The sequence below is a fragment of the Podospora pseudopauciseta genome, chromosome 1, assembly GCF_035222475.1.
Source record: "Podospora pseudopauciseta strain CBS 411.78 chromosome 1, whole genome shotgun sequence".
Lineage (NCBI taxonomy): Eukaryota > Fungi > Ascomycota > Sordariomycetes > Sordariales > Podosporaceae > Podospora > Podospora pseudopauciseta.
Window position 1 is genome coordinate 7,838,789 of NC_085892.1, and position 27,279 is coordinate 7,866,067.

The window sequence follows — 27,279 nt, forward strand, 5'->3', positions numbered from 1 at the left end:
ACACGCCTGGCTTTGATGACTCTGGCAGAAACGTCGAGACAACTGAAGGGCTGGACGGAGGGATAGGTGGCGATAGAGCTACGAACGTTGCCAAAGCCTACGACATCCGGCCGTTTCTTCCCGACAGCTATCACGGCGCTATCCCTCACACGACACGGTCATCAAGAGTCACGATTGGCAAGCGCATCCCACTCGGAAAGCTGAAAGACCTTGACGACAGCCTTGAGATTCTGGCCCACACCTCGAACAGACATGAATTACGCAAGGGGTTTGTATCGATCTGGGACAGAACGGGAATGGAACGTGAAGCTAATTAAACGTGATCTGTAGATGCCGCTGCAGTGCAACTCGCTCAGAAACTCGACGGACTCCCGCTTGCTCTCTCGACTGCCGGCGCGTATCTCGATAACGTGGCGACGAGTTTTGTTGAATACCTTCAGATGTACCAAAGAGTCGTGGCTGGTGTCTTGAACAACAGTGATGCAATGATTTAGGAAGTCACAGAGATAATAATGATAATTATGAATGTCCAGTACATAACTATAATACAATGCTTCTGGATAGATCGGTAGGTTTCCCTTCCAGTGATCGTATGATCAATTCCCTTTTCAGCTAGCTTTCTAACTGAACCCCTTCCGTTTCCCAAGCTCGGCACAGCTCTCATGACCTACACCTTTTCTAATACTCAGGATTCACCCTACCCGAACACTGACATTGATCGGAAGCAAACAAGACTCCCATTCCCAAAGACGCGCAGATTGCGCTTGGCGGGCACGTACACCTGTGCTGCCTGAGCTTGCTATGATCTGAATCGGATCCCCAGCTGACCCATCCTTCGACCTGGTGTGCCAAGAGATGGCCTCGTTAAATTAATACGTGATCCCTTCGCTTCAGAGATAATCTTCAAGATTATTCCAATTTATCAAATGGACGGGGCCGATTATGGTGGTGACTCTCGATTGATCGGCGGGCTTATCGCTGTGGGCGACCTCTCTTCCGAGCCAGTCAAGCCGGCAGGCAAGTGAGTTCATCCAAGAAGTGATACGGACATGGCTTGCAATGCCGCGGACAGGATCAAAAGTAATGACAATACAGTGTATAATCAGACTACACAGGTTTGTTACACATTTTACTTCTTGAAATACCATCCACACCCCTCCCAGCTTTCCCTCTTTTGCCCTAGAACTCCCCGATTACCCCCTTTGCCAAATATCCGCATCAAGTCCCACGCCATCACTCACCACACGGATCTCTCCCATACCGCGCGCCTATCCCAAAAGCCCTCAACTTCCTTTTCACCAACATCATAACTTGAGCTGCCTGTCCACGGTAAGAACCAAAGCGAAGCTCTACAGTGGCCCATCCCTCAACTTTATGGCGGTGGGCAACCACCTCTTCCATCTGAAACTCAATCCCGTGAGACACAAAAACTCTCTCCAGGTTTCTGTACTCCAAAAAGTGCGCCGGCCCACTGATAACAACAACCCTTGTATTCTCTCTCGGTGTCTCTTTCTGTGCCACTCTGATCCGGTTAGGCCTCACGCGCGCCATTCTCCCCTTGACCAGCCAGCCCCCAGCTTGACTCTCATCGCCATACGAGGCCAGAAACCGCTGGGCTGATTGAACATCGAAGAAAGTAATTTTCGCTGCGGCAGAAGTGTGACATCGAGTAGAAGTAGAGTCTGGGTAGTTAATGACCGTGGCCCAGATACGACCCATTTTGCGGATGCATCCTAGGAGACCCTTGGTATCGATGTCGGATGGCAGCCCGGTCACCTAGACCGAGGTGTTCAGGTGGTCATCTATATCTGCTGACCAGTTCGCCTCGCAGGCGGGATTTCCTTCGTAATTCGCCGACATTCCTGGCGGGCGAGGTGCAGGAGACAGGGCGGGTTGAATGCCCATCGAGAGGTGGGGATGACTGGCAGGTGGCATGAGATGTTGATGATGGAGGGTCGGTTCTTGGTGGTACTGTCTCACGAGGGATTCGTTATCATGACCATGAACAATGATGGGTTGGAAAGTGGCTGCACTGCTTGGTTCTCCGTGTGTACCTGTAGAGCGGGTGTTGTTGCGCTCATAATACTGACTCGGAAGGCAAATGGGGTCGGTGCTATCGCAGCTAGGATCGGTTGAGTACTGCGTAGAAAACAAAAGGTCAGCCAAGTGATCCCCGAGATTAGTAGGGAAGATTGTTGCCATAAGTTCACATGAAGCGCATAGAATGATGACAAGTCTGTTGAGGGAGTCCTCAAGACCCAGTTATCAGCCTCATATCTCCAGACCGCTACGCAAGGACTGGAGACCATGCTGTGGCTGACTTCAGAGAGGTGATAAAGATGGGGGTTCATCTTGGGCGTGTCGGTCGATAGCGGGAGTGGACATTGGGAGATCTGGCAACCAACGGTCAAAGGCACACGGTAGCTGTTTAGATCGTAGAAATCAGAGACCCTCATCTGATGGATATGCGATTGATGACGCTGGTTGAGCCCTCTGGTTTGATCGATATTTGAAGGAAGATAGTGGGTCGGTCAGATTGAAGGGTTCCAAGTAGGTATTCTGGCTTGTGGACGATTGGGGCCCGTATTGAGACTTGTAGTTGAAAGTAGTGAATGCCTTGGGCCGACTGTGAACGAGAAAATGGTGAAGGAAAGGTCCGGACCGCGAAGAAAAGCGCAGAGATTGCGGAACAGTCGCTTGGTAATAAAAGCAGTGACGACGGACAGATCCAAACAATGGTTTCAAGACAAATGAATAAGAGCTTGGGCCCAAAACGCCGACAACCCCGCCCAAGCTCCCGCTGTCGAGGTGGGGAGTAGATGAATTATGATGACGTTGAATCCATGGCTCATCCTTTTATCGATAAGGGTGCAGAAAGAGTGTCTTAGCACCGTGTTCACAAAGTTTGAGAATGGTCAAAGCACACATGGTGCACAAAGCAAAGAAAGAGACTCTATAATAAAGCAGAAATTCAGGGTATCCACGCTAGCACAGAAAAGAACCTGGAAAAGCAACGCCAACCCGGAGCAAATCCAGCGCTCATATCCAGACCATAGGGTTACCCTTTCCCCCAAACCCCTAAACTCCTGAAGCCCAGAGACAAATGATCCCGACCCAACTAATCCCTTCCCGGGCTCCAACACATGCGTTAACCCCACCTAAAACCTAATGCTTGTCGTATGGCCAAAGACATCCCGGGACTCCTGCTACTCTTCCTGGGAGCCAACCACGGATGGCTCGGCGCATGGGTCAATCCCGTAAGTCGCATTTGTCCCCTTCTTGCGAAAGTAGGGGTCGGTCGCGATCATTTCCTTCACCTTCGCAGCCTGCGAGTGAGAGGCGAAATGAACCTCAAGGGCAGACATATCGCCTGACGACACCATCGCTATCTTGTCGAGTTCATACCGGATGTTCTTCATCTCGAAGCACTCCTTCAAGAACGCAACACTCAAACCACCCGTGAGGCCTGTGATAACGAGAACCCTTGAAAACTCGCTCGGCAATGTGCTCTGTGCAATTCGACATTTCGCTAATCGAATGTTGCCCTGCACCCCGCCAACCATGAGGTGGCCCTCTTGGGCAAGCCTCTGCGCAGCTTCCCGCTCAAAAAAGACAACCAGGGCTCCAGAACTGCAGTTCTTTGAGTAGCGAACACGACCATAGCCTCTAATGCTTCCAAGTAATTTGGAGAGGGTGACATCCTTCGGAAGGTCGAAAATGAAGACAGAGCAGCTGTCATCGGGTGGAACATCCTCAGCCATATCCTCGACAGACCAAGCGCTTTGCTGACTGTTATTCGTTGAACTGCAGGGACTGTCTGTTGGTTCCACTGTTCTTTTTGCGTCTTGGGCACGCTTGAATGCCTCACGAACTTGTTCAGATGAATTAGCATCGAGAGGTTGGACCAATCGGTTGAAAGGACGAGGAGACTCTGTGATCTGGTTCTGACGGCAAGTATTAGATTGGGCGCCGGAAGGGATGGCATGATGTTGGGAGGATGACAGATGCTGGCGACGAATACTCGGTGTCGAAGACCGGGAAATTGAGCCACTATCGCTGGAAATACCGCGGGGGAAAAACCGTGATGTTGAGGACTGCTGGTCTGAGGGAGCGAGGGTCGTAGACCTCGAGAGTGCGCCGCTCGGGCTCTCCACATAATCACTGAGGTCCCCGAAACCTGACAGCTCCCCACCCCTCAGGCCCACGAGACGAAGGTCTTCCCAGAGCGTATGACCACTTCCCATGGAAGAAGTGGTGTCCGTCCAATTGATGCTTGCTGCTGCTTGGCATGCATCTCTCTTCCTGGCTATTCTCTCCAACCATCTCGTCTGCATGATTGAGGAGTCTTTCTCATTGCCCTTGCGCTCTAGCCATCCGGGAAGATAAGGGTCGGCAAACGGGCAATCGTCGTCACAGTCCTCTAGGCACAAGGCTCCGCCAGTGAATGTCTAAAGAGTGGCAAGGTGGTTAGTTCCGACTCTTGTGAAGGGATTTGCACACATTGAGTGGGCTTACCAAAAAGGCTGAATTGGAAGGCGATGGCGCCGATGACAGATCCACAAGTGGCGACGACGGGTCAAAAGGAATCGCGTTAGGGCGTAGCCCGTATTGTCCAGAAAGCCCCAGCGGAGATGGCGCGTGAGGTGTAGCAGACCGACTATGGAGATTGAACTGGGGGTAGTAACCTCCATGGGCATGAGGGTGTCCAACAATACCGGCATCGGAATGTCCAATGAGACCATCGTCGAAATGACCAACGAAACCAGCGTGGGGATGCCCAATGAGACTGTCGTGATCCGGTGCCGAGTAGCTGCGGTGGAAAGCCCGGGACTCGATCGGGTGAGGAAGGTAGAAGCCGCTGAGGTCATTTGCGACATAGAGACCCACGTTCGTACTGAATTGTAGTGGCAGTCCAGGGTGGCCATATCCGGCGCCAGAGTTGCCCTCGTGAATCTGGTGATACCTTCTGACGCGAGTATTGTTGATCCTGGTTGTCGGTCGCATCGTGATTCTCCTAACCAGGTCGAAGCAGAGCGATGATAGTGAAAGGGGGTTGGATGGATAGATGGGAGAAGGCAAAATAAAAGATGCCCGGGTGCAGATGTGGTGGAAGAAACCAAAAAACAAAAACAAAATGGTCGCCGGGAGGTCGAAGGAGAAATAGTCGAGCCAGGCGGGGCGGTTGCGCGAACTGGCTATTCACTGCGGAATATGAGTGAAGGAGAATGGGAATTGCTCCCACCGTACCTGCCCGCCCACCTTTTCAACACCACGTTCGGCTTTCGAGCACTGCGCGCTGAACGGAACGCACAGTCAGCGTGCCTGCTTCCATTGTCCCAGGCTGTTGTCTTGCTTGAATAGCCCATTGGCACGAGCATTGACCCATTGACTTCGCCATTCAGCAGTTTTTGTATTCATCATGCCGATTAGTCATTCACCAAGGTCTCCAGTCGGCTGAAGATAACTTCTGCTATTGAACCGCACCTTTTGGGTTGTTGACACTGGTTCTCCCTCCCTGTACAGGGCATCATGAGGAGTTGAAGGCGCCACCATGTCAGCTTGTGCGCAACTGCTGTTGTCTTGACTTCATGTGCCTTTAAGTGGAGAGCTTCAGGGCCTACGCTCATCTAGTCTCATCCAATCCATTTAAACATACAAAAAACACCATCTACTGTCACAGATTTGTGACTTGTTAAATATTGTGTAGATGCAGTCATATCTTTCGAGGCCAATATGGGCCCTTGCAGAGATAGCGTCATTCATGCAATCATTTGGAAAGCTCAGGTCGTTTGCATTCCCGCAAGCTAAATCCAGAGGTGGCTATGTACAAGTGAAGGCGATGTCCAAGCATAGATCTGACCGCCTTTATAACAAACAGTATGACCAAGCACGATTCTGAGGGCTGTGAGATGCTTTCTACGGCAGACTCATAGAAGCTCGGTCCAAATCATCAAGGTGCCCGCCATCAACAGTATCATTATCCAAGAGGGGTTGAACGATCCAGCGCCGGAGGCTGGGGTACTGGTTGTTGTCGTGTCTGTAGTTGTCTCAGTTGTCGTCCCATCGGTTGTCTCGGTTCCCGACTGAGTTGGTGTGGTGGTAGGAGGAGCAGTAGTTGTAGGGAGGTCAACGACGGTGTCAGAGCTGTTGAACCTCTCTGCAATGAACTCGGCTGCGTCGAGGGTGTAATTGGCAAAGTATGAACCATGGACCGACCGGTCTGATCCCAGGTCGCAATAAATATCACCTTCATCACACCAGCTGCGAATTCTAGCTGCGTATGGCTCACAAGCGGTGATGTTTTTACGAGCGAACAAGCCCGCACCGGTGCTTGTGCCAACGCTCCAGGGGTGAGTTTTATTGAAGTCAGGGGAGCCAAATGCAACCATTGCAATAACTTTGAATATAGATTAGCCATCTCATGCTTGTGGATACGATAATGCCAGAGGTTCTGCCTACCTTGCGAGCCAAGTGCCTTCTGGAATTCGGGGGACACAAAGAACCCATCATCACTGTTTCCGCAGACAGCGTCCATCATGGCGTGAGCTCCCTGCGAATAGCCCAGCAGAGCGACCTTGCTATCAGGACAGGCGTCCACATATTGAAGGACAAGCTTCTCAAACTCGGAGGCTCCCGTTGCATAGGAGGTAATGTAATTTTCGAATGTTGCTGGATAGACGATGGTGGCAATTGAAGAGTTGGGTATCAGCAAGGAAGCATTCTGGGCCACAACTCCAATCCGGCCATACCCGTCAGGTTCAGTAGATCCACGGGCAACGATCATGTGTATGCCCGTTGAGCATGTGCCATCCCAGACAAGAGCCTGTCGCTGGAAGAGCGCAGTTGCCAGCGTCAGAGCGCGTGATAAAAGGTCCTTCATGTTGTCGATGGTGATCCAAAATTCTGGAACGGAAGAAATGTCAAAATGAACCACAAGCAACAAGCTTGAAGTAGGTGGAAATCTCGAATGGGGGGTCGGAATCCGAAGACCTGGGACAAAATCCGGAGACAACGCATTCTTATCCCCACAGCCCCACCGTGTTGGACCTCGGCGGCATCGGCGCTAGCTTCAGAGCGTTTGAGACAGGGCATCCTGCCGTAAAAAGTAACCGAATCTGGAACTTGGACCGATTCTTGTGCAGAAAATGGAAATCACCATCGACCACAGTTACGGTGGTATCCAACAGCCAGCCGGGGAGAATGCGTGCACTAACGGACGGGAACAGGTGAACCCGACCAATGACGTACCTAGATCAGGTAAGCATGCGTTACGGCACCATCCTTGACTACAAAATAATTGGCACTCAAAGGTAGGTTCAGCCGATACCACACCTTAAAGGATGATTGTTAGGCTTGTGAAGATAGTTGGCACGCCTTTAAAGATGGTTGATAGGTTTGTAAAGATAGTTAACAGGCTTTCAAAGATAGTTTAAAGGCCTATCATTTTACTTTTGAGGTATAGTTCACAGTATAATAGGTATGTAGTGAACTTACCTGCTATGCAATTATTCTGTGGATGGTGAGTTGTTGGTGAGCTTAGTAAAAAAAAAATGAAAAAAATGGAGAGTGGAGACCGCAGTCCGGGACCAGCCCATCTGAAACCCCCCCCTCAACTATCTTCAAAAGGCCTGCTAATGACGGTAGTGTAGAAAACCGAGTCTTCCTTATTTGTGAAGACTACTTGACTAATTTTTGGGCTGTTCACCTGAGAAGCAATTTTCATCATTCTGATGACACCAGCAGCCATGCACGTTTGAACCAACCCAAGTCGCCAACATCGTTGGACGTCCCTGCTCACATGTTGATTAGCGCTTACACTTGATAGCAATTGTTGAATATGGACCAACCACTTGTCATGATTGGCAAGCTTAGACACCCCCCCGTAGCAATCCTGTGTGGAACTGTAATCATCCGCCGCAGTGCTGAAGCCAGCATCTGCACGATGGACCGCCAACGATGGCGGGTGCGGTTGCTTACTACTATTCGTACTATATCAAGGACTCGCGACCGCTTGCATGATCACTCCTTATTCTCATATTTTCCTCCCTGGTAAAACCCTTGACCTGACACCGATCACTATAACGAAGTCAACATGTTCGAGGCTAGCAAGGGGGCATGCATTGCCTTGCTTGCATCGCTCCTTGCCTTGATAGTGATTTTTGGGAGAAAAAAGCTCTATCCAAAGCCGTATCCTCAAATCCCGTACAATGCCCATTCAGCAAAGCGAATCATGGGCGATTTGCCAGATCTGATTCCCGCCATCAAGGCCACCAAAGCAAACTCCGAGTCCATCTACCGCATCACCACGCAAAAGCTCGGCAGTCCGATCGCCCAGCTCCTCCTACCAGGAAATCCGATGATCATCCTGTCCGATCCTTACGAGATCGAACGTATTCTGCGCAGTAACCAATTTGACAAGTCGGCCTGGTCCCTTTCTGTGGTTGGCCCGCTCTTCTCCAAAGCTACACTATCGCAACTCACCACTCCGGAGCTTAAGGCGCAGAAAAGGCTCTGGGGAGATGTCATGGGCCTGGACTTTTTGAAGCGAACAGCGGCTCCGAAGTCCTACAGCTCAACAGTCGAGCTGGTCGAACTTTGGCGCCTGAAAGCAACCACCGCCCACAAGGGCCAACCATTCAACGTTTTAGAAGACTTGAAAAACGCGGCCCTGGACGCCGTATGGGTGTCCATTATCGGTGAGGAGCCTGGGACTCTGAGGTATGAGAAGAGGAAGCTGGAACACGAACTGAAGGGCCAACCGTTCGACGATCCCGCGCCGCCAGGATCCTTCATGAAGGAACAAGTGGAATACATAGTTGATACCATCATGGACGCCAGCGCAACACCGTTTCCAGCCTGGGCGGTCAAGCTGGAGGTCTTGAAGCCACGTTTCCGCAGGTTCAGGAAGATTGTGACACGGGAAATGAGCCGTGCGATGAAGAAGGCTTTGACGAGATATGAAGGCCTGGACCTGGACAGTCTTGGGAAGGATTCCATTGATACATGTGCCATGGATCTCGTTCTCCGCAAACAAGCTCTACAAGCCAAGAAGGCGGGCGTGGAACCTTCAGATCCGGCAAAGGACGTTGCTATGCTCGACGAGCTGTTTGTTTTGCTCATTGGTGTAGGTAGCCTGATATTCTCCCACTCTGCCAACGCTTTACTAACTATGCCAGGGCCACGACTCCACCGCCAACACTCTGGCATGGTTCATCAAGTTCATGGAGACCTTTCCACAAGCCCAGACTGAACTGCGCGCTGCTCTATCATCTGCTTTCGGCCCAGGTATACCTACGCTGAGTCAGATTCTCGAGGCTGACATTCCTTACCTTGATGCCGCTTGTGAGGAGGCCCTCCGTCTGTCGGGAACTTCCAACGGCGTTCTTCGCTCCCCTCTGCAGGACACCACCATCCTGGGATATCCCGTTCCAAAGGGCTCGATCATCTACATGAATATCCATGTGAATCACTCATCGGTTCTAGCGGATGAGTCCCAGCGCAGCGAGACCGGCAGAGCTGCTCGTGAGAAGAAGGACGACGGCTTCAAGACACCTGCCGGAAGGGATCTTGGAACCTATGAGCCCAGGAGATGGTTGGTCAGGGATGAGACGGGGAAGGAAAAGTTCAATCCAAATGCTCTTCCACAACTGGCCTTTGGCGCAGGTGTTCGAATGTGCTTCGGGAGGAGACTAGCCGTAATGCAATTCCGCATTGCTGTTACACTTCTCACACTCAGCTTCGAGTTTCAAGAAGTACCAGAAGGAATGCAGTCTATGGCATGCATCGAGAGATTGTTTCGAACCCCACAACAGCCTTACGCCAAACTGAGAGTACTCTGAACTGGCTTTTGTTATTTTGCGTAAGGTACTTTCCGAGGTTGTTTGTTTACCAGAGGCAACAGTTGGTGATGGAAAATAGATGACGCGAAGCTTGGACTGAAGACAGTAAAGGGTCAGATTGTGAACTAGCTAGCCATAGATAGTTCCGCAGTTTGTAATACAAGTTTTAGTATAAGCCTACAAGTACGGGATTGAGACAAGTCTATTGCTGTGTAACCTTTAGCTACACCAATCTATTATCTAGAAGTTACCTTCAACTGTTATTTCTTCAGAGGTTCTAAATAGGGGATCGTCACACAAAGTGGACCGTGAGCCCCGCTCAACCGCCCGGTCCAGTCCTGATTGGTTCCCTGCGGCCCCACTGTCTTCCAGAATCGTGACATTGCATTGATTTTCTATCTTTGGTAGCGGTGTACAAGTATCTTTTCGGCTCGGTATGCGAGCATGTAATAACAAAAGCGTGATGATCATCTACTCTCGATGGATTTCGTTGACCAATGGTGTGGTTAGCGGCGCAGTTGTGATCTCTCGTGGTCTGGGCCTTGGGCATTATGATTGATTGGTTCACGTTTCAGCTGCTCTCCTGTCACTCAGCCTCACCCGCACCCTCGAAGTCCGATGGATTCGACACTCCACATTCCTCAGTCATGAGTACACTAACTGCTTAAATTCTTCCACAACGGTATGCCGCTATGGCTTCGGAAAATGCTGACGAGACGACAATAGGCATTGCAGCTCTGGTAGCTGCCGTTGCCGCCCTTCTCTTCGCTATCGTCCAGACCTTCGCTGCGCTGGCGCAATATGTTTCGGTCAGCAGTCGATGTAGCAGGCGCGTAACGGGCGTCTTCGATCTCACAGCGGGCTTCTGGTTCCATCTATCGTCACTGTCATGGAACCCCCAATATCGAATGCCGGTCCTCACCATGCCGGGATTGCGCGGTGAGTCCGCGGTTACCATGGAACGATACCCCCTACAAACAGGATTTAGACCCGGAAAGAACTACGATAGAGGCCGAAATGGATACGTCGACTATGGAGTTCTCAGGGTGGTATCTGGAACCGATGACTCGAAAGTCCATAAAGAAATCAGTATTTTACCTACGGTCCTCCGCAGCATCTTTGCCATAGCATGGACTCCGATCGGCCTTGCTCTCTCCTCTCTCACCACCATCTTCTGTTTCCCACCGGCTTGGGTGTGCAGTTGTGCGTGTACAGGCGCGGGCTGTTGCGGCTCGCGTCGTTATCAGGAGGATGATGATGTCAAACACAGAAGAAATCAAAAAACGTCCAGAGACATTTGCCTAGACATGCTCAAACCACTCACCTTTGCATGGGAATGGGCCATCAGATACAAGTCAGGCACAACAGTTTCCAACCACGGGAGTTCGCCCGGGCTCGAAGCCGCCGCATGGTCCCAGTTCCTTGTCAACTACCAGGCTGCTTGGTGGGGGTACGCCAACATCCGCTGGGAGTGGCGACTGGCGACCATGATCCCCTCGGACATCTACGGTGCGACCATTGAGACGACTATGGCCGATGTAAGATTGTTGGCAGCACTCGCAGGAATGTCATGCTCAAGCTCCCCAGGGGTGGTAGCAAGAACCAAATGCGGGGAGATGCTCACGCGATCTCAGCACATGACGCTCGGGACGGTGGTGTACTATCGATCAGGAAGGGAGAATATCGCGCCAAAGATTACGAGGGGAGTTCCGGTCAGAAGTTCGAGGTGGCTACACTGCCAACTTGAGGTCCAGGCGCATCTCAAAAAGTCCCGCTTGTTGTTGTCCAGTTCCGGGGAAGACAAGCAACACAGAATTGCTACTTTGCTATCTCGGCCACGAACAGAATATGACGCCCAATTGGATCTTTCCTTGGGTAACAACCTCGGCTTCATCTTTGAAACCGAGACGTTCCGAGCTCTCTCCAGCGGTCTCCATGCCACAGATGATTCAGGGTGGAAAACCGAAACGATCCGCATCTTCCTCGGCCCCCTGAGTCAAGGTTTGGCGTCTTGCTCTTGCTTAACCTGCTGTACGGACTGGGTGCTCTCGCACCCTGCCTACGACGTCGAGGCCACTGCTTCCGACGGTCACATCACCACGCTGTTTAGCTATCCCTGGGTGTACGAGTACGACACTGGCCCACCGCCAGCGCTGTCACTCCAGGCAGAGCTCAAAACATACCGCCCTGTCGTATCTGGATTCCGACCGGCTCATGAGATACTCACCTCGACGCACTGGAGCCGTAAGCCGGGAGCGAAGTTGATTAAAGAGAGTAGGATTGTTGGCCCTGTCGGGTGTTACACTACAGTGACGAATGCTGCCCAGGGACGGGCTAAGATTCGGGGGGGGTTGAAGCCAGAATTGGAGATTCAGGCGCGGAGGGTGTGTGTGGACTTTACGCTGTATCCTGGCGCGTCGCCGAAAAGAATGTGTACGGCTGATGTCTGTAAATGTATGGGGGGGGCAGCGAGGATTGCTAGGCCTGTGCGGGTGACGGGGACGGAGAAGCATTCGTTTGAGGAGGCGATGGCTGTTGCGGCGATTAATAATGATTTTCTTTCTAGGGTTGATCAAGCGGTGCTGAGGAGGGCGGCGGAGGAGGTGGCGGGGTGGATTTGTCAGGAGGACCAGCAGAGTCAGAAGTTGAGGAGGGAGGTGACGGTTTGCTTGGGGCGGGCGTGGGAAATTGTGGTTGGACAGGGGGAGGTTAGTAAGGGGAGTTTGGAGCTGGTGAAGGTCGTGATGGCGGCTACGGAGATGATGTTGAGAGTGGTGAGGAGGGGGATTGGGATGGAGGATATGTGGGCGGGGAGTGAGGAGGGAGGGCAGATCTGGGAGGATGATTTTGGAGGTGTTGTTTTGGGTTCTTGATCTTCATGTGCCAGTTTCGATAGTTGTGTGATTATGGGGCATATAACCAGGTGAATGGAGAACTGAAGCGCTTGCTTGTTGTGCTATATGTCCTGTGGCCCAACAAAGTGACAACACCACTGCGCCGTGTACGTGTTGTTGGCGTCGACGCGACGAGGAGCATCCACTACTCTCATTTGCCCCACGCCCCGGACAACTCCACCCCACAACCCAGCGACCGCCCCTTTATAAGTGGGCATTTCCAGGAGCCCATTTTCCCTGGTTAGGAGAGCATGGTCAACCGGTTATTGTGTCACTTCCACTTTAACTGTGATCCTCTTGACGAGGGTATCATATGACATACGTTGCCCTCCTCAATCCCTCTTATTTACTTACGATAAGCAGTATGTTGGTTTATATAACGATTCAATTAGGGCTTTACCTTGATTTGCAAATTAGGTATTCGAACTTAAGCTGGTTAATTTGGACATTTCGAAATCAAACACACTTTTTCCAAGCTAAAATTGACAGGGAAGTAGGGTGGAAGAGGCAGTGCTGCTCCTAACTACAAACACCACCCAAGTCCAAAAGCGGCAATACATTTCCCTTGAACGGGAAGAACAATACTGCGAGAATGTAGCGGGAAGGGAATCATACCTCGCATGTAGGCGCCTAGCTACATTCCCTTTCGAGAATCCTTGATTCCATTGGGATTCTACCAAGAGCCAGCCACTTACCGTTTTCTATTACTATAAAGTATCGTTTTGTGACAGCTCCTGCAGTCCTTAGTCTGCAGCCATCATCTTCCACCTGTCAGGCGTGGGTCACATGACCTACCATTCACTTGTCCCACTTGCCCCACCTTCCAGTTGTAGTATCTAGTCTAGCTTGCAGGACCTCACCTCTTGGTTCCTGCAACCTACTTTTGTATTAAAAAGGTCTTCCTAAACTTGCCACGTGCCAGTTCTGAGGTCCCGTCCGTGACACGTTTGTTAGTTGTGGTTTAGTCTTCAAAGCTTCCCTTTACTTTTTCTGCCTTATTTGTAAGGCTAAAAGAAGAGAAGTTAGAAGACTTTTTATTTTTAAGGATAGCAGTAAGGTAGCCGAAAGAGCACTGTTCGAGTCGAGGACGGACATCATGAATGGCGATGTTGTCCACCTTTTCGAGCAGCATGTTGGTCTGGGGGACCTTCTTTGTAGGCTTCTGCCGTCTAAGTTCGTAGACGCGTTCAGTCTCAAATTTGGGATCCCGTTGTAGGAAATACATCCATGAGTGAATAGGATCGGTGGCAGCCATGTTGTTTCGAGGGCGGTATTGTGTCAATTGAGAAAGTGAAGTGTGATGGTGTTACTACGGGTTTGGGGAAGGTTTTGTCAAAATCAGTCCTGGCAATTTTATGGATGCAGATTGGTTTCGGGTTGAAGAGTGTCGAAGAGTGTTGGATTGTGTTGTGGGTGTTAATGCGGTGGACCGTGGTGTGATAATGTGTTATGGATTATAGAATGGTGGAAATTGCTTGATTGTAGTCAGATAGTGTTTGAGACAACAACGTTGTTCTGCTTTAATAGTTCTTGTCATTTTTTTGTGTTTATGTTGGTGATGAAGTGGGGGAAGAAGTGTCTGGTTTGATCAACAGCTCATTGGCCGAAGTGACCCCACCCTCCAGGTAGGCAGTCACCCTATAAAAGGGAATTTGTCCTTCCCAGGAACCAAAGATGATGCAACCATTTTCATCTCGACATCACTGCTCTCACCTTACTTATTATAATGTTCGAACGTCTCCCAGAGGAGCTGCTCCGAGAAGTGGCCAAAGGGTTTAACATTCAAGATGTCAAAACCCTCTCGCTCGTCTCCAAGACCTTCCATGCCATATGGGGACCGAGGTTTTGGAGCACACTTTGTGTTAATACTGCTGGTCCAGGAGACCGACCATCATCTGTCAGCATCAAACGGATCGAACAATGCGCCCATGCGCTTCAGAATGCTACCTCCTCCATACAGAATGTCGCCGACATGGTGTTTCGACGGGACACTCGATGGAAGCTATGGGGCTATGAGAAGGAAGAAGACTGGCCCAACGTCGCCTGTCTCCACCGGCAACCACCACCGGAGGACCTTGGGGTGTGGAGAGCTCTGCAACGAGCAGCGCCAGTCGCTGGATGGTCAAAAGATGAATGGTCCTTAAGGAATCAAAGGTGCGTCGAGGCAAGCATAGAACGAATGGGAAAGCAGCTGGGTCCCGACAACATGGACGACGTTGCCCTCGCTGTACAATCTGTTCTCGAACGCATCCCCGCTGGCCAACTCCAATCTTTCACCTGGGACTTGGCAACATGCATTCCTCAGCCTATTTTGGATAGCCTCTTCCAAACGCAACCGCAGCTCCAGTCTATATCCTTGACGGCTGATACCCGTTGCAAGGCCATGACCAAAACCATCCACCTACCGTTCTGCCAGCTCAAACGGATTACTTGCAATACGATACCACGATCTTATGTTCTACCGGTTCGAAGAATGCTTGAAAACAATAGAGGGCACTTGCATGACCTCCAAATCGAGGAATTGCCGTACGGGGGCCTTTTCGAGGAGCTCTTATTTGGTCCAAAAGAATGTGAAGATTCCGCTGATCGGTGCCACAGTATGTTGGGAGCGAATCTTGATGTATTGTTTCCATCACTTGCAACCCTGTCTTTGAGATCGGTCTATTTGACCAAGAGAATGGATCGAGCATTCAACATCAGTGGTCTAGATGCACTTACATTACGCCGGTGTTCGCGATCGAGTGAATTCCTCGAAAGAATAATGGCAGCAAACAGACCCCTTCAGCTCAAGACCTTTGAGTTCATGTCTAGCCATGGGCACGATAATGATGACTATGACGTGGAGACGGATACAGTCAACACCTTTCTTCTATCATTCAACGGTCTAGAAAACCTCTACATCGGTTTTGCCAGAGATTTCGACGAAGACAGCGCTGGCCTCCACCCCCTCTGGTCTACCGTTGGCCATCACGGCTCAACACTGAAGAGGTTGGTGGTCCATCAGCGAGGCGTATGGACAGGTCCAATGTGCACAATGGGCGTCTTTGAGAGAAATGTCGATCCCATTAGTGACGTCGATGGCACGCTCGATGTTTCAGAGACGAGCATCAGCAAGTGGGCGCTGGATCCCGCCGAAAATCCCCTATCAGCCCTTCCAAAACTTGAATGCCTCGGCCTACCTTGCGCTGTTTCAGACTGGAGCGAGTCCGATACGTGGGCGAGACATAGTATAGAACCAGGTGTGCGGTTCGAGCCTTTTATTGTAGGTATCTTGCATTGCGGCTTGTGCTGATAACTTCCTAACCGATCGTAAAAAACATCCAGATAACCCTCCTCAGGCCATTTACCGGAGGCTCACGGAGCCTCAGGCTCCTCCATTTCCGAAAAACAGGCTCAGGTTATGCATGGGCCTTCAAAGCGACCAGCCTCCCGCCTTATTCCAGGCGACGACGGGCCGCGTCGACTCGGGCCCACGATGCTGAAGACGTTTTCCTCCTTCCCATCCCTCCTTCCGATATGTTATCATCCCTCCACCCACCTTTCTCCTGTTTTCTCAACTGGGCCTTCGGGCCAAAGGGCATTCGCTCCCTCCAGGCCGTCGCTTTTGGGGATTTTGCAAACGGCCACATGGGCGGCAAATTCCTTCACAACATCTTTGCCATTCGTAACAAGGATGAGCTGCGAGGATACCAGGTGTTTGACTGTCGCGACAAAGCCCATGAGCACAAATGGCGGGCCATGGCGGATAGATACGCTGACTTTCTGGAATCATGCCCCGTCGGGCCACGGGTGGAAAGTTGGGGGGACGGGTCGAGGTATTATTTCTAATCAAGATTATTTCTGTTTTCAGGAGTCGAGGTTCTCGTAGATTGAAATACAAGATTCTTCAACAGATAAGATTATCGTCCCAAAGACGAGATATGATCCGAATATTGTTCGAACCGCGGTGTTAGCTGTGAAGACAGCAATTGTTAGATAAAACAAACAAGAGCTTTGCAAAGAGGGTACCTATAGACTCAGAATGACAATTCAGGAATATCCAGGCGGCAACGAAGAAAGGGAAATAAAAAGTAAAAATTAAACAAAAGAAAAGAAAAGAGAAGAAAAGAAAAAAAAACTAAAAATCAAGCCCGAACAGAGCTACCCAACCTTGTCTCGAACAAGGTACCTCTCGACTGACCAGTCACCTTAACCTGTGCATGAAGTGCGAAAAGGGTCCCTGGGAGTCAGTCGAGCGTCTTAACCAATTAGGCCATGGACGACTCTGTTTGTTGAGAGGAAGGTGCTCCAATACAGTAAGTATATGAACGCCACCACAGCCTCCTTCCTTTCTCATCGAGTCGCAACAGGTTTGTTGCTCTTTCCTTCCTTCCTTACGTATTTTAGACAGCGGAGATAGGTAAATTGCTGGCCCCACGTGTTGGACGTGGAAAATCCAGCTTTTCTTTTCTTTTCTCCCCACGCGACATTCCCCTGGACACGCGCCACCATCGATACTCCATACCAACAAAGCAACCACCCCAAGTAATCCGTTTTTCTCCGCTGGTCTTCGGCACAGATCTGGCAGGTCTGATAGCGCATCTCTTGCGGTATTCGGCACCATGGCCTGTGAGTTTTCCCCGCCCCTCTTCACTATCTCACCGCCATCTCGACTATTGCCCCGGGAGCTGCGCGCTCCTGGGTGGTTGAGTCGTGAAATTTATATGACCGCCGTCCGACGTCCTCATGTGCCCGCCGTCCGAAGACATATCTCATCACAGGTTCAAGTCTCCGCTAGTGCCAAAGGGCCTCTCTATTAATATTTGGACTTTCTCCCTCTTTTCTGAATCTCAACCTCTTCCTTACCCTTTCCTCTGCCCTTGGTCAACCGACTTATTCGTGGGCTGCCTCCCTCTCTTTCAAACCTCATACTCTCTGCCCCTAGCCAACCAACCTCTCGCATCCTTAACATCATGACAGTTCGTCGGTATGATCCTTAAATTTCAATGACAATACTGCTAACACGCGTGGTGTACAGGCCCATCTGTTCAGGTAGCAACCGTGCTACTGAATGAGAACAAACGGCCCCATCGTCCCCGTATCCCAATTCGAGTACATGTGGAGTTGGAAATTGAGGATACAAAAAGGCGTGTTGGCAAGAGGTTTCGAAGTGAGACTTGGACGGCGGCTGGGTTTTGGACAACGCCTCGCTTTGAGGTGGTTTACGAGAGCGCGGAAACGGATGACGATGATAAGAATGCGGAAACGGATGACGACGAGACCGACAATCAGAGCACCGCCAGTCAAAGCATCGCCGGCAAGCCCCTCCAGAACCGCCCACAGGCGCCGGACCCTGCGGTTGCTGGGACGATCACAATTCAGCCACGGAAGGAAGCCCTGCAATATGCTGAGATGGTCAGCCAAATGCCCGATGTCGAAGAAGATGTTGTTCGTCTGGTATATTGCGTTGATGGTGCATTGCAGAACCATCAGGGTAGCAACTAGGAGGGTGTGCCCGGTGCGGATAGGTACGCTGACTTTCTGGAATCATGTCCCGTCGGGCCGCAGGTGGAAAGTTGGGGGATGTGTGAAGGTATTATTTCTAATTAAGAAGAGCTTTAATATGGGGCTGTAATAGTCTAGAGAAACACATTTACTTCAGGAAAATATAAACACGGCAACTACTCCAACTCTGCCGGATTCCCCTCTGTTCCTGTCCTGGCCTGGTACAGTGCCTCTAACCTTGCGGCAGCAGCTTGAGACGCATACTCTTGCTGTTTCGGGGGTAGGGTGGTGACAGGGACGTACCAACTCAGATATGGTGGTGTTCTCACCTCCCTGGAAAAGGAGGGCGATTTGTGCGGGAGGATTCGTTGCAAAATCAGTGTTTTTGGCTGTTGGGTTGGTAGATCAAGAAGAGGCCATGGCGCTGGCTGGGTGTATGGCGCCGGTCGTGTAGCCTCGTGGTAGGATTCCTCGCCTGTGGCTTGAGGGATCTGCGGGATTGCGGGTGGTGGTCTCGAGGGGGAGGGTGGTGGCCTCACTGGCGACGACGGAGGTATATCTGTTGCATCCAACCCTTCCTTTGCACCTGCGTCCTCCTGGCGCATGATTATCTGCGTGTCAGGCAGTTCTGCCAGGTTGTCCTGGCCGTCATTGAGCGAGCATGCCAAGTCAGGAAGATATGCCACGTGCTGATGCTCGGCATTTTCTGCGTCAACGGCTGTGGTGAGAAGATCCAAGATGCGCTGACGCTGCTCAGTTGTGGTAGTTGAAGCAAAGGAGAAGCTGGACAGAGCGCCGAGGTTCGTAGCTCGCGCTCCGTGCCCAGACAAGCTTGCAACAGCCTGGGAATGGCCTTCGAAAGCCGCTCGCCTCAGGGGATCCCAGCCTTGTGCATCAAGTTCATGTACAGTCCCTCCGTGTTGGAGCAGCGCCTGGATCACTTGGACATGACCACCACTCGCTGCCAAATACATCGGTGTATCCGTTGTTCCCTTGACCCTGGCGCCACGGGTGAGTAGGTAACTCGCAATCTCTGCATGTCCGTTTTGGCATTGATGTCTGCCTCTCGGTCTAGGAGAGTCGCTATGACTTGGCAATGACCACTGGCAGCTGCCAGATGGAACGGGGAAAGCTTCCACTTGTCCATGGACTGTACGTTGGCACCCTCTGCAATCAATCAACAACTCGACAATATCTTTGTGACCGCAGTGACAGGCGACGGAAAGAGGCGTTCTTCCGGTTCCTTTGTGCGGATGGTTGATGTCAGCCCTCTTGCGAATCAGCGAGGCCATTTCTTCCTGGTCGCCCCTTTGATCCGCCACAATGGGCTTCGGTGGTGGATGATTACCGTTAGACTGGAGGTATATATCGGTAGCTTCGAACTCGCCAGGGAATCGCTTACCCAACTGAGACTTTGACGACATTGACGCAGCTTGCTTGTTGACCGTCTCAGTTGCCTCAAGCGTTGGCGGATGGGGGAAGATGGCGATTTGGGCAGAGACTCGTCCGAGACTGAACCGCTGGTGTTGGAACTCTTGTCGCTGACAGGAGACCTTGGCTCGGGACGGCTCTCCGGGAAACTGCCAATTCTGTCCAATCTCCCTAACGATGCTGGCGCCGGTTCGGAACCAGCAACCGTTGACAGTTCGGTATCTCGGAGGGTGGATTGTTCTCGAACTGTGCTCGTGTCATCGCGTATTCGTTGAAAAATCTGCCGGGCGGTCCCTGCTCGAAGGAGCCTGGTTTGTTCCACGAGACTCTGGCTGTGGGGAAGTGTCTGTCAGCTTGTGTAGGGACATGGCACGCAACTCGAACTGCAAGACTTACCAATACGCTGCACTGAGAAGTACCTGCAACGCTGAAATCTGGGAATCCAGTCGTTGTTCGTGTTCCTTGATCTTCGAGTCGATAAACAACTGTTTCAGGCGCGACACAATTGTATCTTCGAGCAGTCCCGCCACAACTTGGTCCAGCGTTTCAATAAAGACCTGGCATCCTTCCATGGCCACTCCCAAGCTGTCATGCATTTCCTCGCCATCGGGGCTTGTGGACGCGTATAACTCCGCCCAGTCCTTGACTTGTGACAGCGCGGCTCGTACTGTAGACAACTTTGCGATCAAAAGTTGTAGCGACCGTGCGCCCTCAGACCATCGCTGTTTGAGGGAATAGAGGTTGGTTGTGACCCGGGCGATGACTGTTACGATTTCGCTGCAGGCTGCAACGGCGCCAATGATCGACAGGGGCTCCATTGTCGAGGTTAGAGGGCCACGGAAAAGAGAGACTGGAGTAGCGACAACCAAGCGGGAGCGGAGGAGAAAGAAATAAGAACCAGGCCAGCGAGGTTTCGTTCCGATTCGTGACCCGTTGGCCTCTCCATGATGCACCCCCCGGCAAAGATGAGGTGACACCACTGGTAACTCGGAGCCGGGCAGGGGAATGTACACAACATACTGCACAGTTTGTGCTGCGACATTGGTACCAGGGGGTCTTCTCAGCCTTGTATCGGTGCCGTAGAATTGGCTCCCTCACGAGTCACGCAACCTGGAAGAAGCTCTTGATATGAGTTGATGAGGTGAAAAAACTGAATGGCGGAAACTCTGGTGTGATAAACTGATGAAGAACCACGCAACCGCCTGTTGGAGTGAGGAACTGAATGTGGAAGGAAGCATGGGTCACTCAGTGGACCCACACAACATCGGACACAAGGAAAGCACAAAGCGTCCTACCGTCGAGTCGTACCATAAGGACGTCCATGGCCACGGGGCCAAGGCAAGGAGGATATTTCACCACAAAGACCCACATAAGGGTTATTGTGACAGGAGCCCGTACTCTCGGGCTGACGCCCAGTTGTGCAGATCTATTGGCAAGACCTCCTGAATGCTTCCGGAGAGTGGCTGTGAGTTTTTCAGAAAGCGAAAATCGGGGTAGCTGAGATGCAGGTTGATGGCATCTTGGGGACAAGAGATGACGCGTAAGGTGCAGTCGAAGGCAGACTTAGCCCAAGAGGCATACATCTTGCAAAAATTATTTCGTTTATTCTCCACTCCCTTCTTGATATCCAACGCTTCAACTGACAATCCCCAGGCTCCCATAACCAACCCCTCTACTCTAACTCGACCGGCAAACACCCGTCGCTCCGTTCCCCTCTTTCACAACCCGATGGACAACCCCCCCCGGCAAACTGCCACCCAAACAACACCTTACTCTCCTCACTTCCCACCCCCCAAGCACCACCTCCGGGTCCTGATCCCTCATCCCAACTCCACTCCCAATAACCTCCTCACTCCCTATATCCAACTGTCCCCATCCCAGCTCAATCAACTCTTTGATAGACACCCCATAAAGATACTCCCTAAACCCCGCCCACCTCACAGCAGCAGCGCACATGGGGCAGCTTTCGGCGTTGGTGTACAAGCTCAGGTCCTGAACGCGGCTAGCGACTCCGCTGGTGTCATATTATAAGCCGAGGAGACAAGGATTGAAGAGCAGTTGTTTATTGCTGCCATCTCCCCGTGAAGAGTCGGGATGCCGGTCAGGGAATTCTGGTTTGCGCCAGTGCAGATGAGGGTTCCTTGGGGGTTGTCGAGGGTGTGTGGTCCACGATGACGGTGCCAAAGGCTGCGAAGGGGCAGGGGTAGGGGGAGAGGGCGAGGGTGTTGGCTTGGTGGATCTAGTGTTTACGGACTGAGAGGGGGGGGTACTGTTCTATTTCAGCGCGAATCCACTCTGTCTGACCATTGGTGGCGGGGTGATAGGCTGAGGACGGTCTTAGCATAATTCCTAGACGAGTGGAGAGCGATTTCCACATTGCTGATACGAACTGGCTCCCTTAATCAGACACAATAGTTTCTGGTAATCCATGTAGTAAATACACTCGCTCAATGAACGCATCTGCGAGCTCTAGTGCGTCGAGCCCTCCTGTAGGGATAAAATACCTCATCTTCGTAAGGCGGCCAATAACCACAGCAATATGCTTATAGGTCCTCCTCCTCACCGAGCAGGGTGGCAGCGGCATCACGTAGTCTACCGAAATATCTCGCCATAGCGCTAGTGAGAGAGGTACACTTTTAATCCCTAAAAGTTCGTGAAAGTAGGGCGGCCTTTCGAAAACTTTATACTTTACTTTAATAAGTACTAATTTTTACGCGGAATAAAGGGGTTTATAAAATTTAAAGATCTTTAATCCATTTATATTCTTTATTTTTACACTTTATGATAGCTATATTATAGTATAAACTATGGCCGTTTGCGAATACTAGTCCGAGCGCCCGCACTCTTAAACTTTTAAGTATTAGACTATAAAGGATTTAGAAAGCTTAATAGAGTTCGTTTTACGATCTTGGTCTTGTGTGACGAACCCCTGTACAGAACCCCTGAAAGGGGTACTGGTTGAAGGCCACTTCTGACAATTAGTTCGGTGCGGCTAAACAGCGCACAACAAGATGTCTCAATGTAAACACAAGATACCGTGAATACAAGCTGTGATTGCATACTGCGGAACTGTCTATCTACACAAGCCAGTTGCTCCGTATATATAGACCAGTGGACCGTGGACCGTTGACTTACAGACGGTCCTCGGTCCGCGCCTGATTGGCCGATACTGGACCGTGGACCGTGAGCTCCGCCGCGGTCCCCGGTCCCCATCTTAGAGTGGGTTGTGCCTTTGCCTACGTTTACCGATGGGCAAGGGAGGACGAGGGTGGCGGCGCAGAGTGAGATTAAGTATATCAGTGAGAAGCAACTTCTGGTCCTGCCGAGGGATAGCGGGGTGGGTGCTTGCACGGATAGCCCGACGAGTGTGTACAGGCATGTGGATGTGATGGATATTGGGAAGGCGACGGATGTGAAGGGGGGGAGGTATGATGCGTTTAATGCTTCGATTGCGGGTGCAGGTATGTGGTCTTACTTCTGATATGGGGGATGGATACTGACAATGGTGAGAGCAGATGGTGTTTTGAAACCAGAGATAACACCTGCCACGCTCTGCCCATGGATCGACTTCAACATCAACTCTCAGCTAAGCAAGTTTGGGTTGAGAAATGGACCGCCAGCGCTGCCAGCAAAGAGCCTCTTGAACGAAAAGTGGGAGAGCTTGGTATTGGTTCCAGTGGACAATGGCAAGAAGGATGAGTACTTCCTGATTGCGATCTCTGATAATGACTTTATCACGCAGAATGGTAAGTTTTCGTTTTGGAGAGAAGACTTCGATGCAACGCTGACATTTATCAGGATTTATCAACAATGGCAAGATCCCTTACAAAGATGCGAGTGGGTGTAGCTTGAACCAACAGGCCTTGGTGTTCAGGGTGACATTGCCAAAGAAGAGTAAGCCTTTGATCGGATAGAATCAAGATTGAATCAAGGCAACATCAACGATGATAGATGATCATCTCCTTTCCTTGTGCGCATACTTTGTGTTCCATTCAGGGGTTCAGGGGTAATTGTTATATGAGAGTTAGGGTAAGAGGAGACAAACAGTTTGTTCCGCAATGCAGTGCCAGCATTTCCACGCTATCAAAACAAAAGAACCGTGCATGATATCTCTAGGTCCTCATTAGATGGACAACGAAGAAGAGAGCCTTGTGAACGGGGCACCAAGGTTTCTTTGGCAGGCCTCCACAGGGCAGCCTTGGCATAACGTGCATGTAGTTCGGCTGCTATCGCGTTTCTATGCAAAGTAGGTGACGGGATGATAGTGTACAGATGCCGGTGTCATTTCGCTTCCTCTAGAATGGCACCAAGGGTCCATGCCAAGGGCTGACGCTTGAGCTTGTGTCCATAAACGTCCAGTTAAGGTTACATCGTTGGTTGGACTGTCTCGGCAGGGCAGAGGAGGCGCTCACCTGAAATGCGCCAGAACGCCACCACCCGCGTCTATCCGTACTTGCAAATGCTTCAACCACCGATATCTCACCATGGCACGAATGCGGTCGTTCGCGCGTCTTGTGGCTATAGCCAGTCTATCCCAGATAACAGCGGCGAGTTTCTGGACTGCAACGGAGATATACGTCGAACGCCAATATGCCAGCCCTTATGGCTGCGACAGGCCTGGTGATTTCACTCAAACGATTGCCTCATGCACAACAACAGAGACCAGGAATCCTTTGCTGGTGACACATACAAGCCTACTACCCGACATAACACCAACCTCAACCACAACAAGCTATTATTCGTCCTGGGATCTGGACGTAGTCCAATACCATTATCCCACCGACGCATATCCCAAATCCGATCTGGCAACCTACGATGGCTACGGACCTTCGACCCATACGTGGCTTGTCGACGTGACCTTGACCGCGCCAACGAGCTGCCCGACCCCCTTCGAATACACCACAGAAACCAACCTCGAGTATTGGGCATACGTTCCGTCAGTGCTAACCCCGATCATGAGCTCCAAAGCCAGCGTCGAAACACATGTCATGACACGGGTAGATGAAATGTATAGTTACGTCAGCCCCAACTATGAACGGATACGGTATAAGACGACGTTGCACATGACCTACACGACTTTCCACGTCAAAGCAACCGACCTCCCCCCTATACGCAGGCCAGAATCGCAGGGCTCCACATACTATGATGACATCTACTACAACTACATGAGGCACTGCTTCCTCCCAGGCGAAGAGGATCCCCGGATCAGAGCAGCCAATTGTCCTTACACCTACGCCGGACAATGCAGCAAGATCAAGCCCTGGATCCTCATCCTCGCCATAGCCCTCCCTATCATCTTCCTCATCGGCTTTGTCGAAAACTACTTCTGGTTCACTCGCTTGATGCAAGGAAAAGGCTGCTTCCGCTGCGGGACAGTGGCCTGGTGTTTTCTCATCTATCTGTTCATGATCTTCTTCATGACATACGAACACAAGCGAAGTCCCGAAGATCAGGAACGGTTGAGGCTTCTGTGGAAGGGGATGCCTTTGGGGATGAGATTGAAGTTGTGGCTCGAGTGGGGGTTCAGACAGACGTATCCTGAGCACTTGCTGGGGAGTCGGGTGCCGGTTAATGTGCAAGAGGGTATGGAGATGAGACAAACTGGTGGTGGTGGTGGAGGAGGAGGGGGTAGGGCGAGAGGGGGGGCGGGTGACTTGGACGGTGATATGCTTTTGCCTGCTTATCCTGGGCCTCCTTCGTCGAGCATTGGCGACTCTCATTCGATGGAGAGTGGGAACACTTCTGCCCACCGGGGCGCGGTCCTGGGCAATCCGAATGCGGTGCTTGGGCCTGTGCTGGGTTCTGGGTCTGTGGTCATTGGGCCGACGATGACTTCAGTGCAGCCGACGCCTGCTTCGCCGCGGCGGCAAGAGACGGATGAGAGGATAGGGGATGGCGTCATCAGGGCGGTTTAGAGGTTGCATACGGCAAACGTAATACTTAATACCTTGTTGTTCAAGAGATGTTGATTCCATTGATGGAAAGCTTAACTACCTACCTAGTTGATACCCCTAACTTACATAAATCATGTATTATTCTTGCGCAATCTGCTATAAAAGTGTGCAAATTTATGCCGTCAGACTGTCTGTGTTGAGCATGTTAGTCATGATGTGGGTACTGAAGAACAGGATCATGGCCCCATCATATGAGTACCCAAGTCTGAGGATCATTAAGGGGTCTCAAGAGGTCACGGGGCATATATTCAACCATCAATCCATCTGTGTCAAGTACTTACCTAGCTACTTAGGTATTCAATTAAGCCCCCTAACCACATCTTTCAACAGCGGGGTTGGGAGCATCGCCACGAAGCACGGATCAACACGACTTGTATTGTCACTACCACTGGTGCTGGCATCTATCTAGGGTAGTCGGTTGTTCTTTTTCTCCCGGGAACTGTATACGTGTGCCCCTGACCATTTACCCCCATCTTCCATCGTCCATCGCCCAGCTCCGTCTTGTTCGAGGTCGCCATGCTAGGCACCTCAGGTAAGGTACCGAGGTACTCAAGGGAAGTTGAAGGTGACATCCTGAGTGGTACGCCACTTGCCCTTGGCCGCGTCATACGAAAAGTAAACTGGGTGCGAAGCCGGCATATCGTAAGACTGGATTGAGGTCGCCTGGTTGGAAATCATGGTGGCGGTCTGGTCGCCCTGCTGATATCAGATGTTGACGGTCTCAATCGGCTCATTTTCTCCGTGGGAACCCTTCAAGAGCTTGTTGTTGCAGGCCCAAGTCATGCATCACTCAACTCTCAGCTTCTGTTGTGCAAGCCAGGCTCCCTAAACGAGGAAGAGAAGAGAGACACTTGCCGTACTGTGCACTCTGTTAATCCGTACCTTGTGGGGCTGCTTTTTCATTGGTATACAAAGCCCTAACCCTGCAGACAGGTAACATTTTGCAATGTACCTTTTTCAGATTTCATTGCAATACAGTCTTTGTTTCGCTTACCACGCACCTCACCAGTACGTTACGGTCATGGCTTTAACTTTGACGACAGCGAGGTGGGCCGTGGGTAGGCAGTTGACTGTAACTATGACGGTGATGGTGATGGTGACGGTGACGGCGACGGGGAACGGCGATGTAGCAATTCCCCGCTTGTGCGCACCCTCGTCGTCAATGCCCGCACCGCGACCTCGGAGGAGCTCTCGGCAGCGGTCGAGTCCATTTCGGACCTTAATATCTCCATCCTCGTCAACAATGTCGGCGGTTTTCCCATGGCTGATCCGCCTATCCGACCTCTCAGCACCCTCAGCACTGCCGAGGTGGATGGTTTCGTTGACATGAACGCCCGTTTCATGGCACGTCTGACGAATCTCGTCTTGCCGCTTCTTTCATCAAAATCGACAAGACAAAATCACGAGCGGTCGTTAATTCTCAATGTTTCTTCGGCTGGCCGTGTTGGAATGCCATGGATCGTCATGTACAGCGCCACCAAAGCCTTCAACTACGCCTTCAGCATGGGTCTGTCGCGCGAGCTCGAGGATGATCCTGCCACAGCCCATATCGACTGCCTCGCTGTTACGCTAGGCGAGGTGCAGAGCCAGGCCAATGTTATGGCAGAGGGTGCCGTTACCGCTGACGAGTTTGGGAGCTATGTTGTGGGAGGTATTGACGGGGCAGTGAAACGGAAG

The 27,279-nt window shown here is 51.3% G+C and overlaps 9 protein-coding genes and 1 non-coding gene across 10 annotated transcripts; 5 read left to right on the plus strand and 5 right to left on the minus strand.

Annotated features, from left to right (window-relative positions):
* Positions 1 to 1,233: 1,233 nt before the first annotated feature.
* On the minus strand, positions 1,234 to 2,884 carry QC763_121424 (uncharacterized protein; the record flags this gene model as incomplete). Its single annotated transcript, XM_062908731.1, is given in 3 exon segments — positions 1,234 to 1,776; positions 1,783 to 2,139; positions 2,211 to 2,884. Coding segments are annotated over 3 exon segments (1,146 nt in total). The 5' UTR covers positions 2,457 to 2,884.
* A 322-nt stretch (positions 2,885 to 3,206) lies between these two features.
* Positions 3,207 to 4,334, minus strand: QC763_121425 (uncharacterized protein; the record flags this gene model as incomplete). Its single annotated transcript, XM_062908732.1, has 1 exon — positions 3,207 to 4,334. One exon carries the CDS (start codon positions 4,332 to 4,334, stop codon positions 3,207 to 3,209), a length of 1,128 nt encoding a protein of 375 aa, XP_062771855.1.
* Positions 4,335 to 5,671: 1,337 nt separating this feature from the next.
* On the minus strand, positions 5,672 to 7,220 carry QC763_121430 (uncharacterized protein). Its single transcript, XM_062908733.1, has 2 exons — positions 6,460 to 7,220; positions 5,672 to 6,397 (listed from the first exon to the last, which is right to left on the minus strand). The coding sequence occupies exons 1-2, from the start codon at positions 6,878 to 6,880 to the stop codon at positions 5,928 to 5,930; spliced, it is 891 nt and encodes a 296-aa protein (XP_062771856.1). The 5' UTR covers positions 6,881 to 7,220; the 3' UTR covers positions 5,672 to 5,927.
* Positions 7,221 to 7,553: 333 nt separating this feature from the next.
* On the plus strand, positions 7,554 to 9,946 carry QC763_121440 (uncharacterized protein). Its single transcript, XM_062908734.1, has 2 exons — positions 7,554 to 9,124; positions 9,177 to 9,946. The coding sequence occupies exons 1-2, from the start codon at positions 8,093 to 8,095 to the stop codon at positions 9,837 to 9,839; spliced, it is 1,695 nt and encodes a 564-aa protein (XP_062771857.1). The 5' UTR covers positions 7,554 to 8,092; the 3' UTR covers positions 9,840 to 9,946.
* A 325-nt stretch (positions 9,947 to 10,271) lies between these two features.
* On the plus strand, positions 10,272 to 12,712 carry QC763_121470 (uncharacterized protein; the record flags this gene model as incomplete). Its single annotated transcript, XM_062908735.1, has 2 exons — positions 10,272 to 10,339; positions 10,566 to 12,712. The coding sequence occupies exons 1-2, from the start codon at positions 10,276 to 10,278 to the stop codon at positions 12,710 to 12,712; spliced, it is 2,211 nt and encodes a 736-aa protein (XP_062771858.1). The 5' UTR covers positions 10,272 to 10,275.
* Positions 12,713 to 13,694: 982 nt separating this feature from the next.
* Positions 13,695 to 13,988, minus strand: QC763_121475 (uncharacterized protein; the record flags this gene model as incomplete). The annotated part of the gene is made up of 1 exon (XM_062908736.1): positions 13,695 to 13,988. The coding sequence occupies one exon, from the start codon at positions 13,986 to 13,988 to the stop codon at positions 13,695 to 13,697; it is 294 nt and encodes a 97-aa protein (XP_062771859.1).
* Positions 13,989 to 14,414: 426 nt separating this feature from the next.
* Positions 14,415 to 16,629, plus strand: QC763_0025330 (uncharacterized protein). The gene is made up of 2 exons (XM_062905436.1): positions 14,415 to 15,995; positions 16,058 to 16,629. The coding sequence occupies exons 1-2, from the start codon at positions 14,460 to 14,462 to the stop codon at positions 16,559 to 16,561; spliced, it is 2,040 nt and encodes a 679-aa protein (XP_062771860.1). The 5' UTR covers positions 14,415 to 14,459; the 3' UTR covers positions 16,562 to 16,629.
* A 244-nt stretch (positions 16,630 to 16,873) lies between these two features.
* Positions 16,874 to 16,995, plus strand: QC763_0025340. The gene has a single exon. It is a non-coding gene; the product is annotated as a tRNA-Val (tRNA).
* A 1,398-nt stretch (positions 16,996 to 18,393) lies between these two features.
* On the minus strand, positions 18,394 to 19,641 carry QC763_121490 (uncharacterized protein; the record flags this gene model as incomplete). Its single annotated transcript, XM_062908737.1, has 1 exon — positions 18,394 to 19,641. One exon carries the CDS (start codon positions 19,639 to 19,641, stop codon positions 18,394 to 18,396), a length of 1,248 nt encoding a protein of 415 aa, XP_062771861.1.
* A 4,491-nt stretch (positions 19,642 to 24,132) lies between these two features.
* Positions 24,133 to 25,563, plus strand: QC763_0025360 (uncharacterized protein; the record flags this gene model as incomplete). The annotated part of the gene is made up of 1 exon (XM_062905437.1): positions 24,133 to 25,563. One exon carries the CDS (start codon positions 24,133 to 24,135, stop codon positions 25,561 to 25,563), a length of 1,431 nt encoding a protein of 476 aa, XP_062771862.1.
* Between the last annotated feature and the right edge of the window lie 1,716 nt (positions 25,564 to 27,279).

Excerpts from the sequence above, each read along its gene's own strand:
- QC763_0025330 (XM_062905436.1), top strand. The coding sequence starts at position 14,460 with ATGTTCGAACGTCTCCCAGAGGAGCTGCTCCGAGAAGTGGCCAAAGGG. Across the intron at positions 15,996-16,057 it reads TGCGGTTCGAGCCTTTTATT|ATAACCCTCCTCAGGCCATT; the intron begins GTAGGTATCTTG and ends AAAAACATCCAG.
- QC763_121440 (XM_062908734.1), top strand. The coding sequence starts at position 8,093 with ATGTTCGAGGCTAGCAAGGGGGCATGCATTGCCTTGCTTGCATCGCTC. Across the intron at positions 9,125-9,176 it reads TGTTTGTTTTGCTCATTGGT|GGCCACGACTCCACCGCCAA; the intron begins GTAGGTAGCCTG and ends TAACTATGCCAG.
- QC763_121430 (XM_062908733.1), bottom strand. The coding sequence starts at position 6,880 with ATGAAGGACCTTTTATCACGCGCTCTGACGCTGGCAACTGCGCTCTTC. Across the intron at positions 6,398-6,459 it reads GAAGGCACTTGGCTCGCAAG|TTATTGCAATGGTTGCATTT; the intron begins GTAGGCAGAACC and ends CTATATTCAAAG.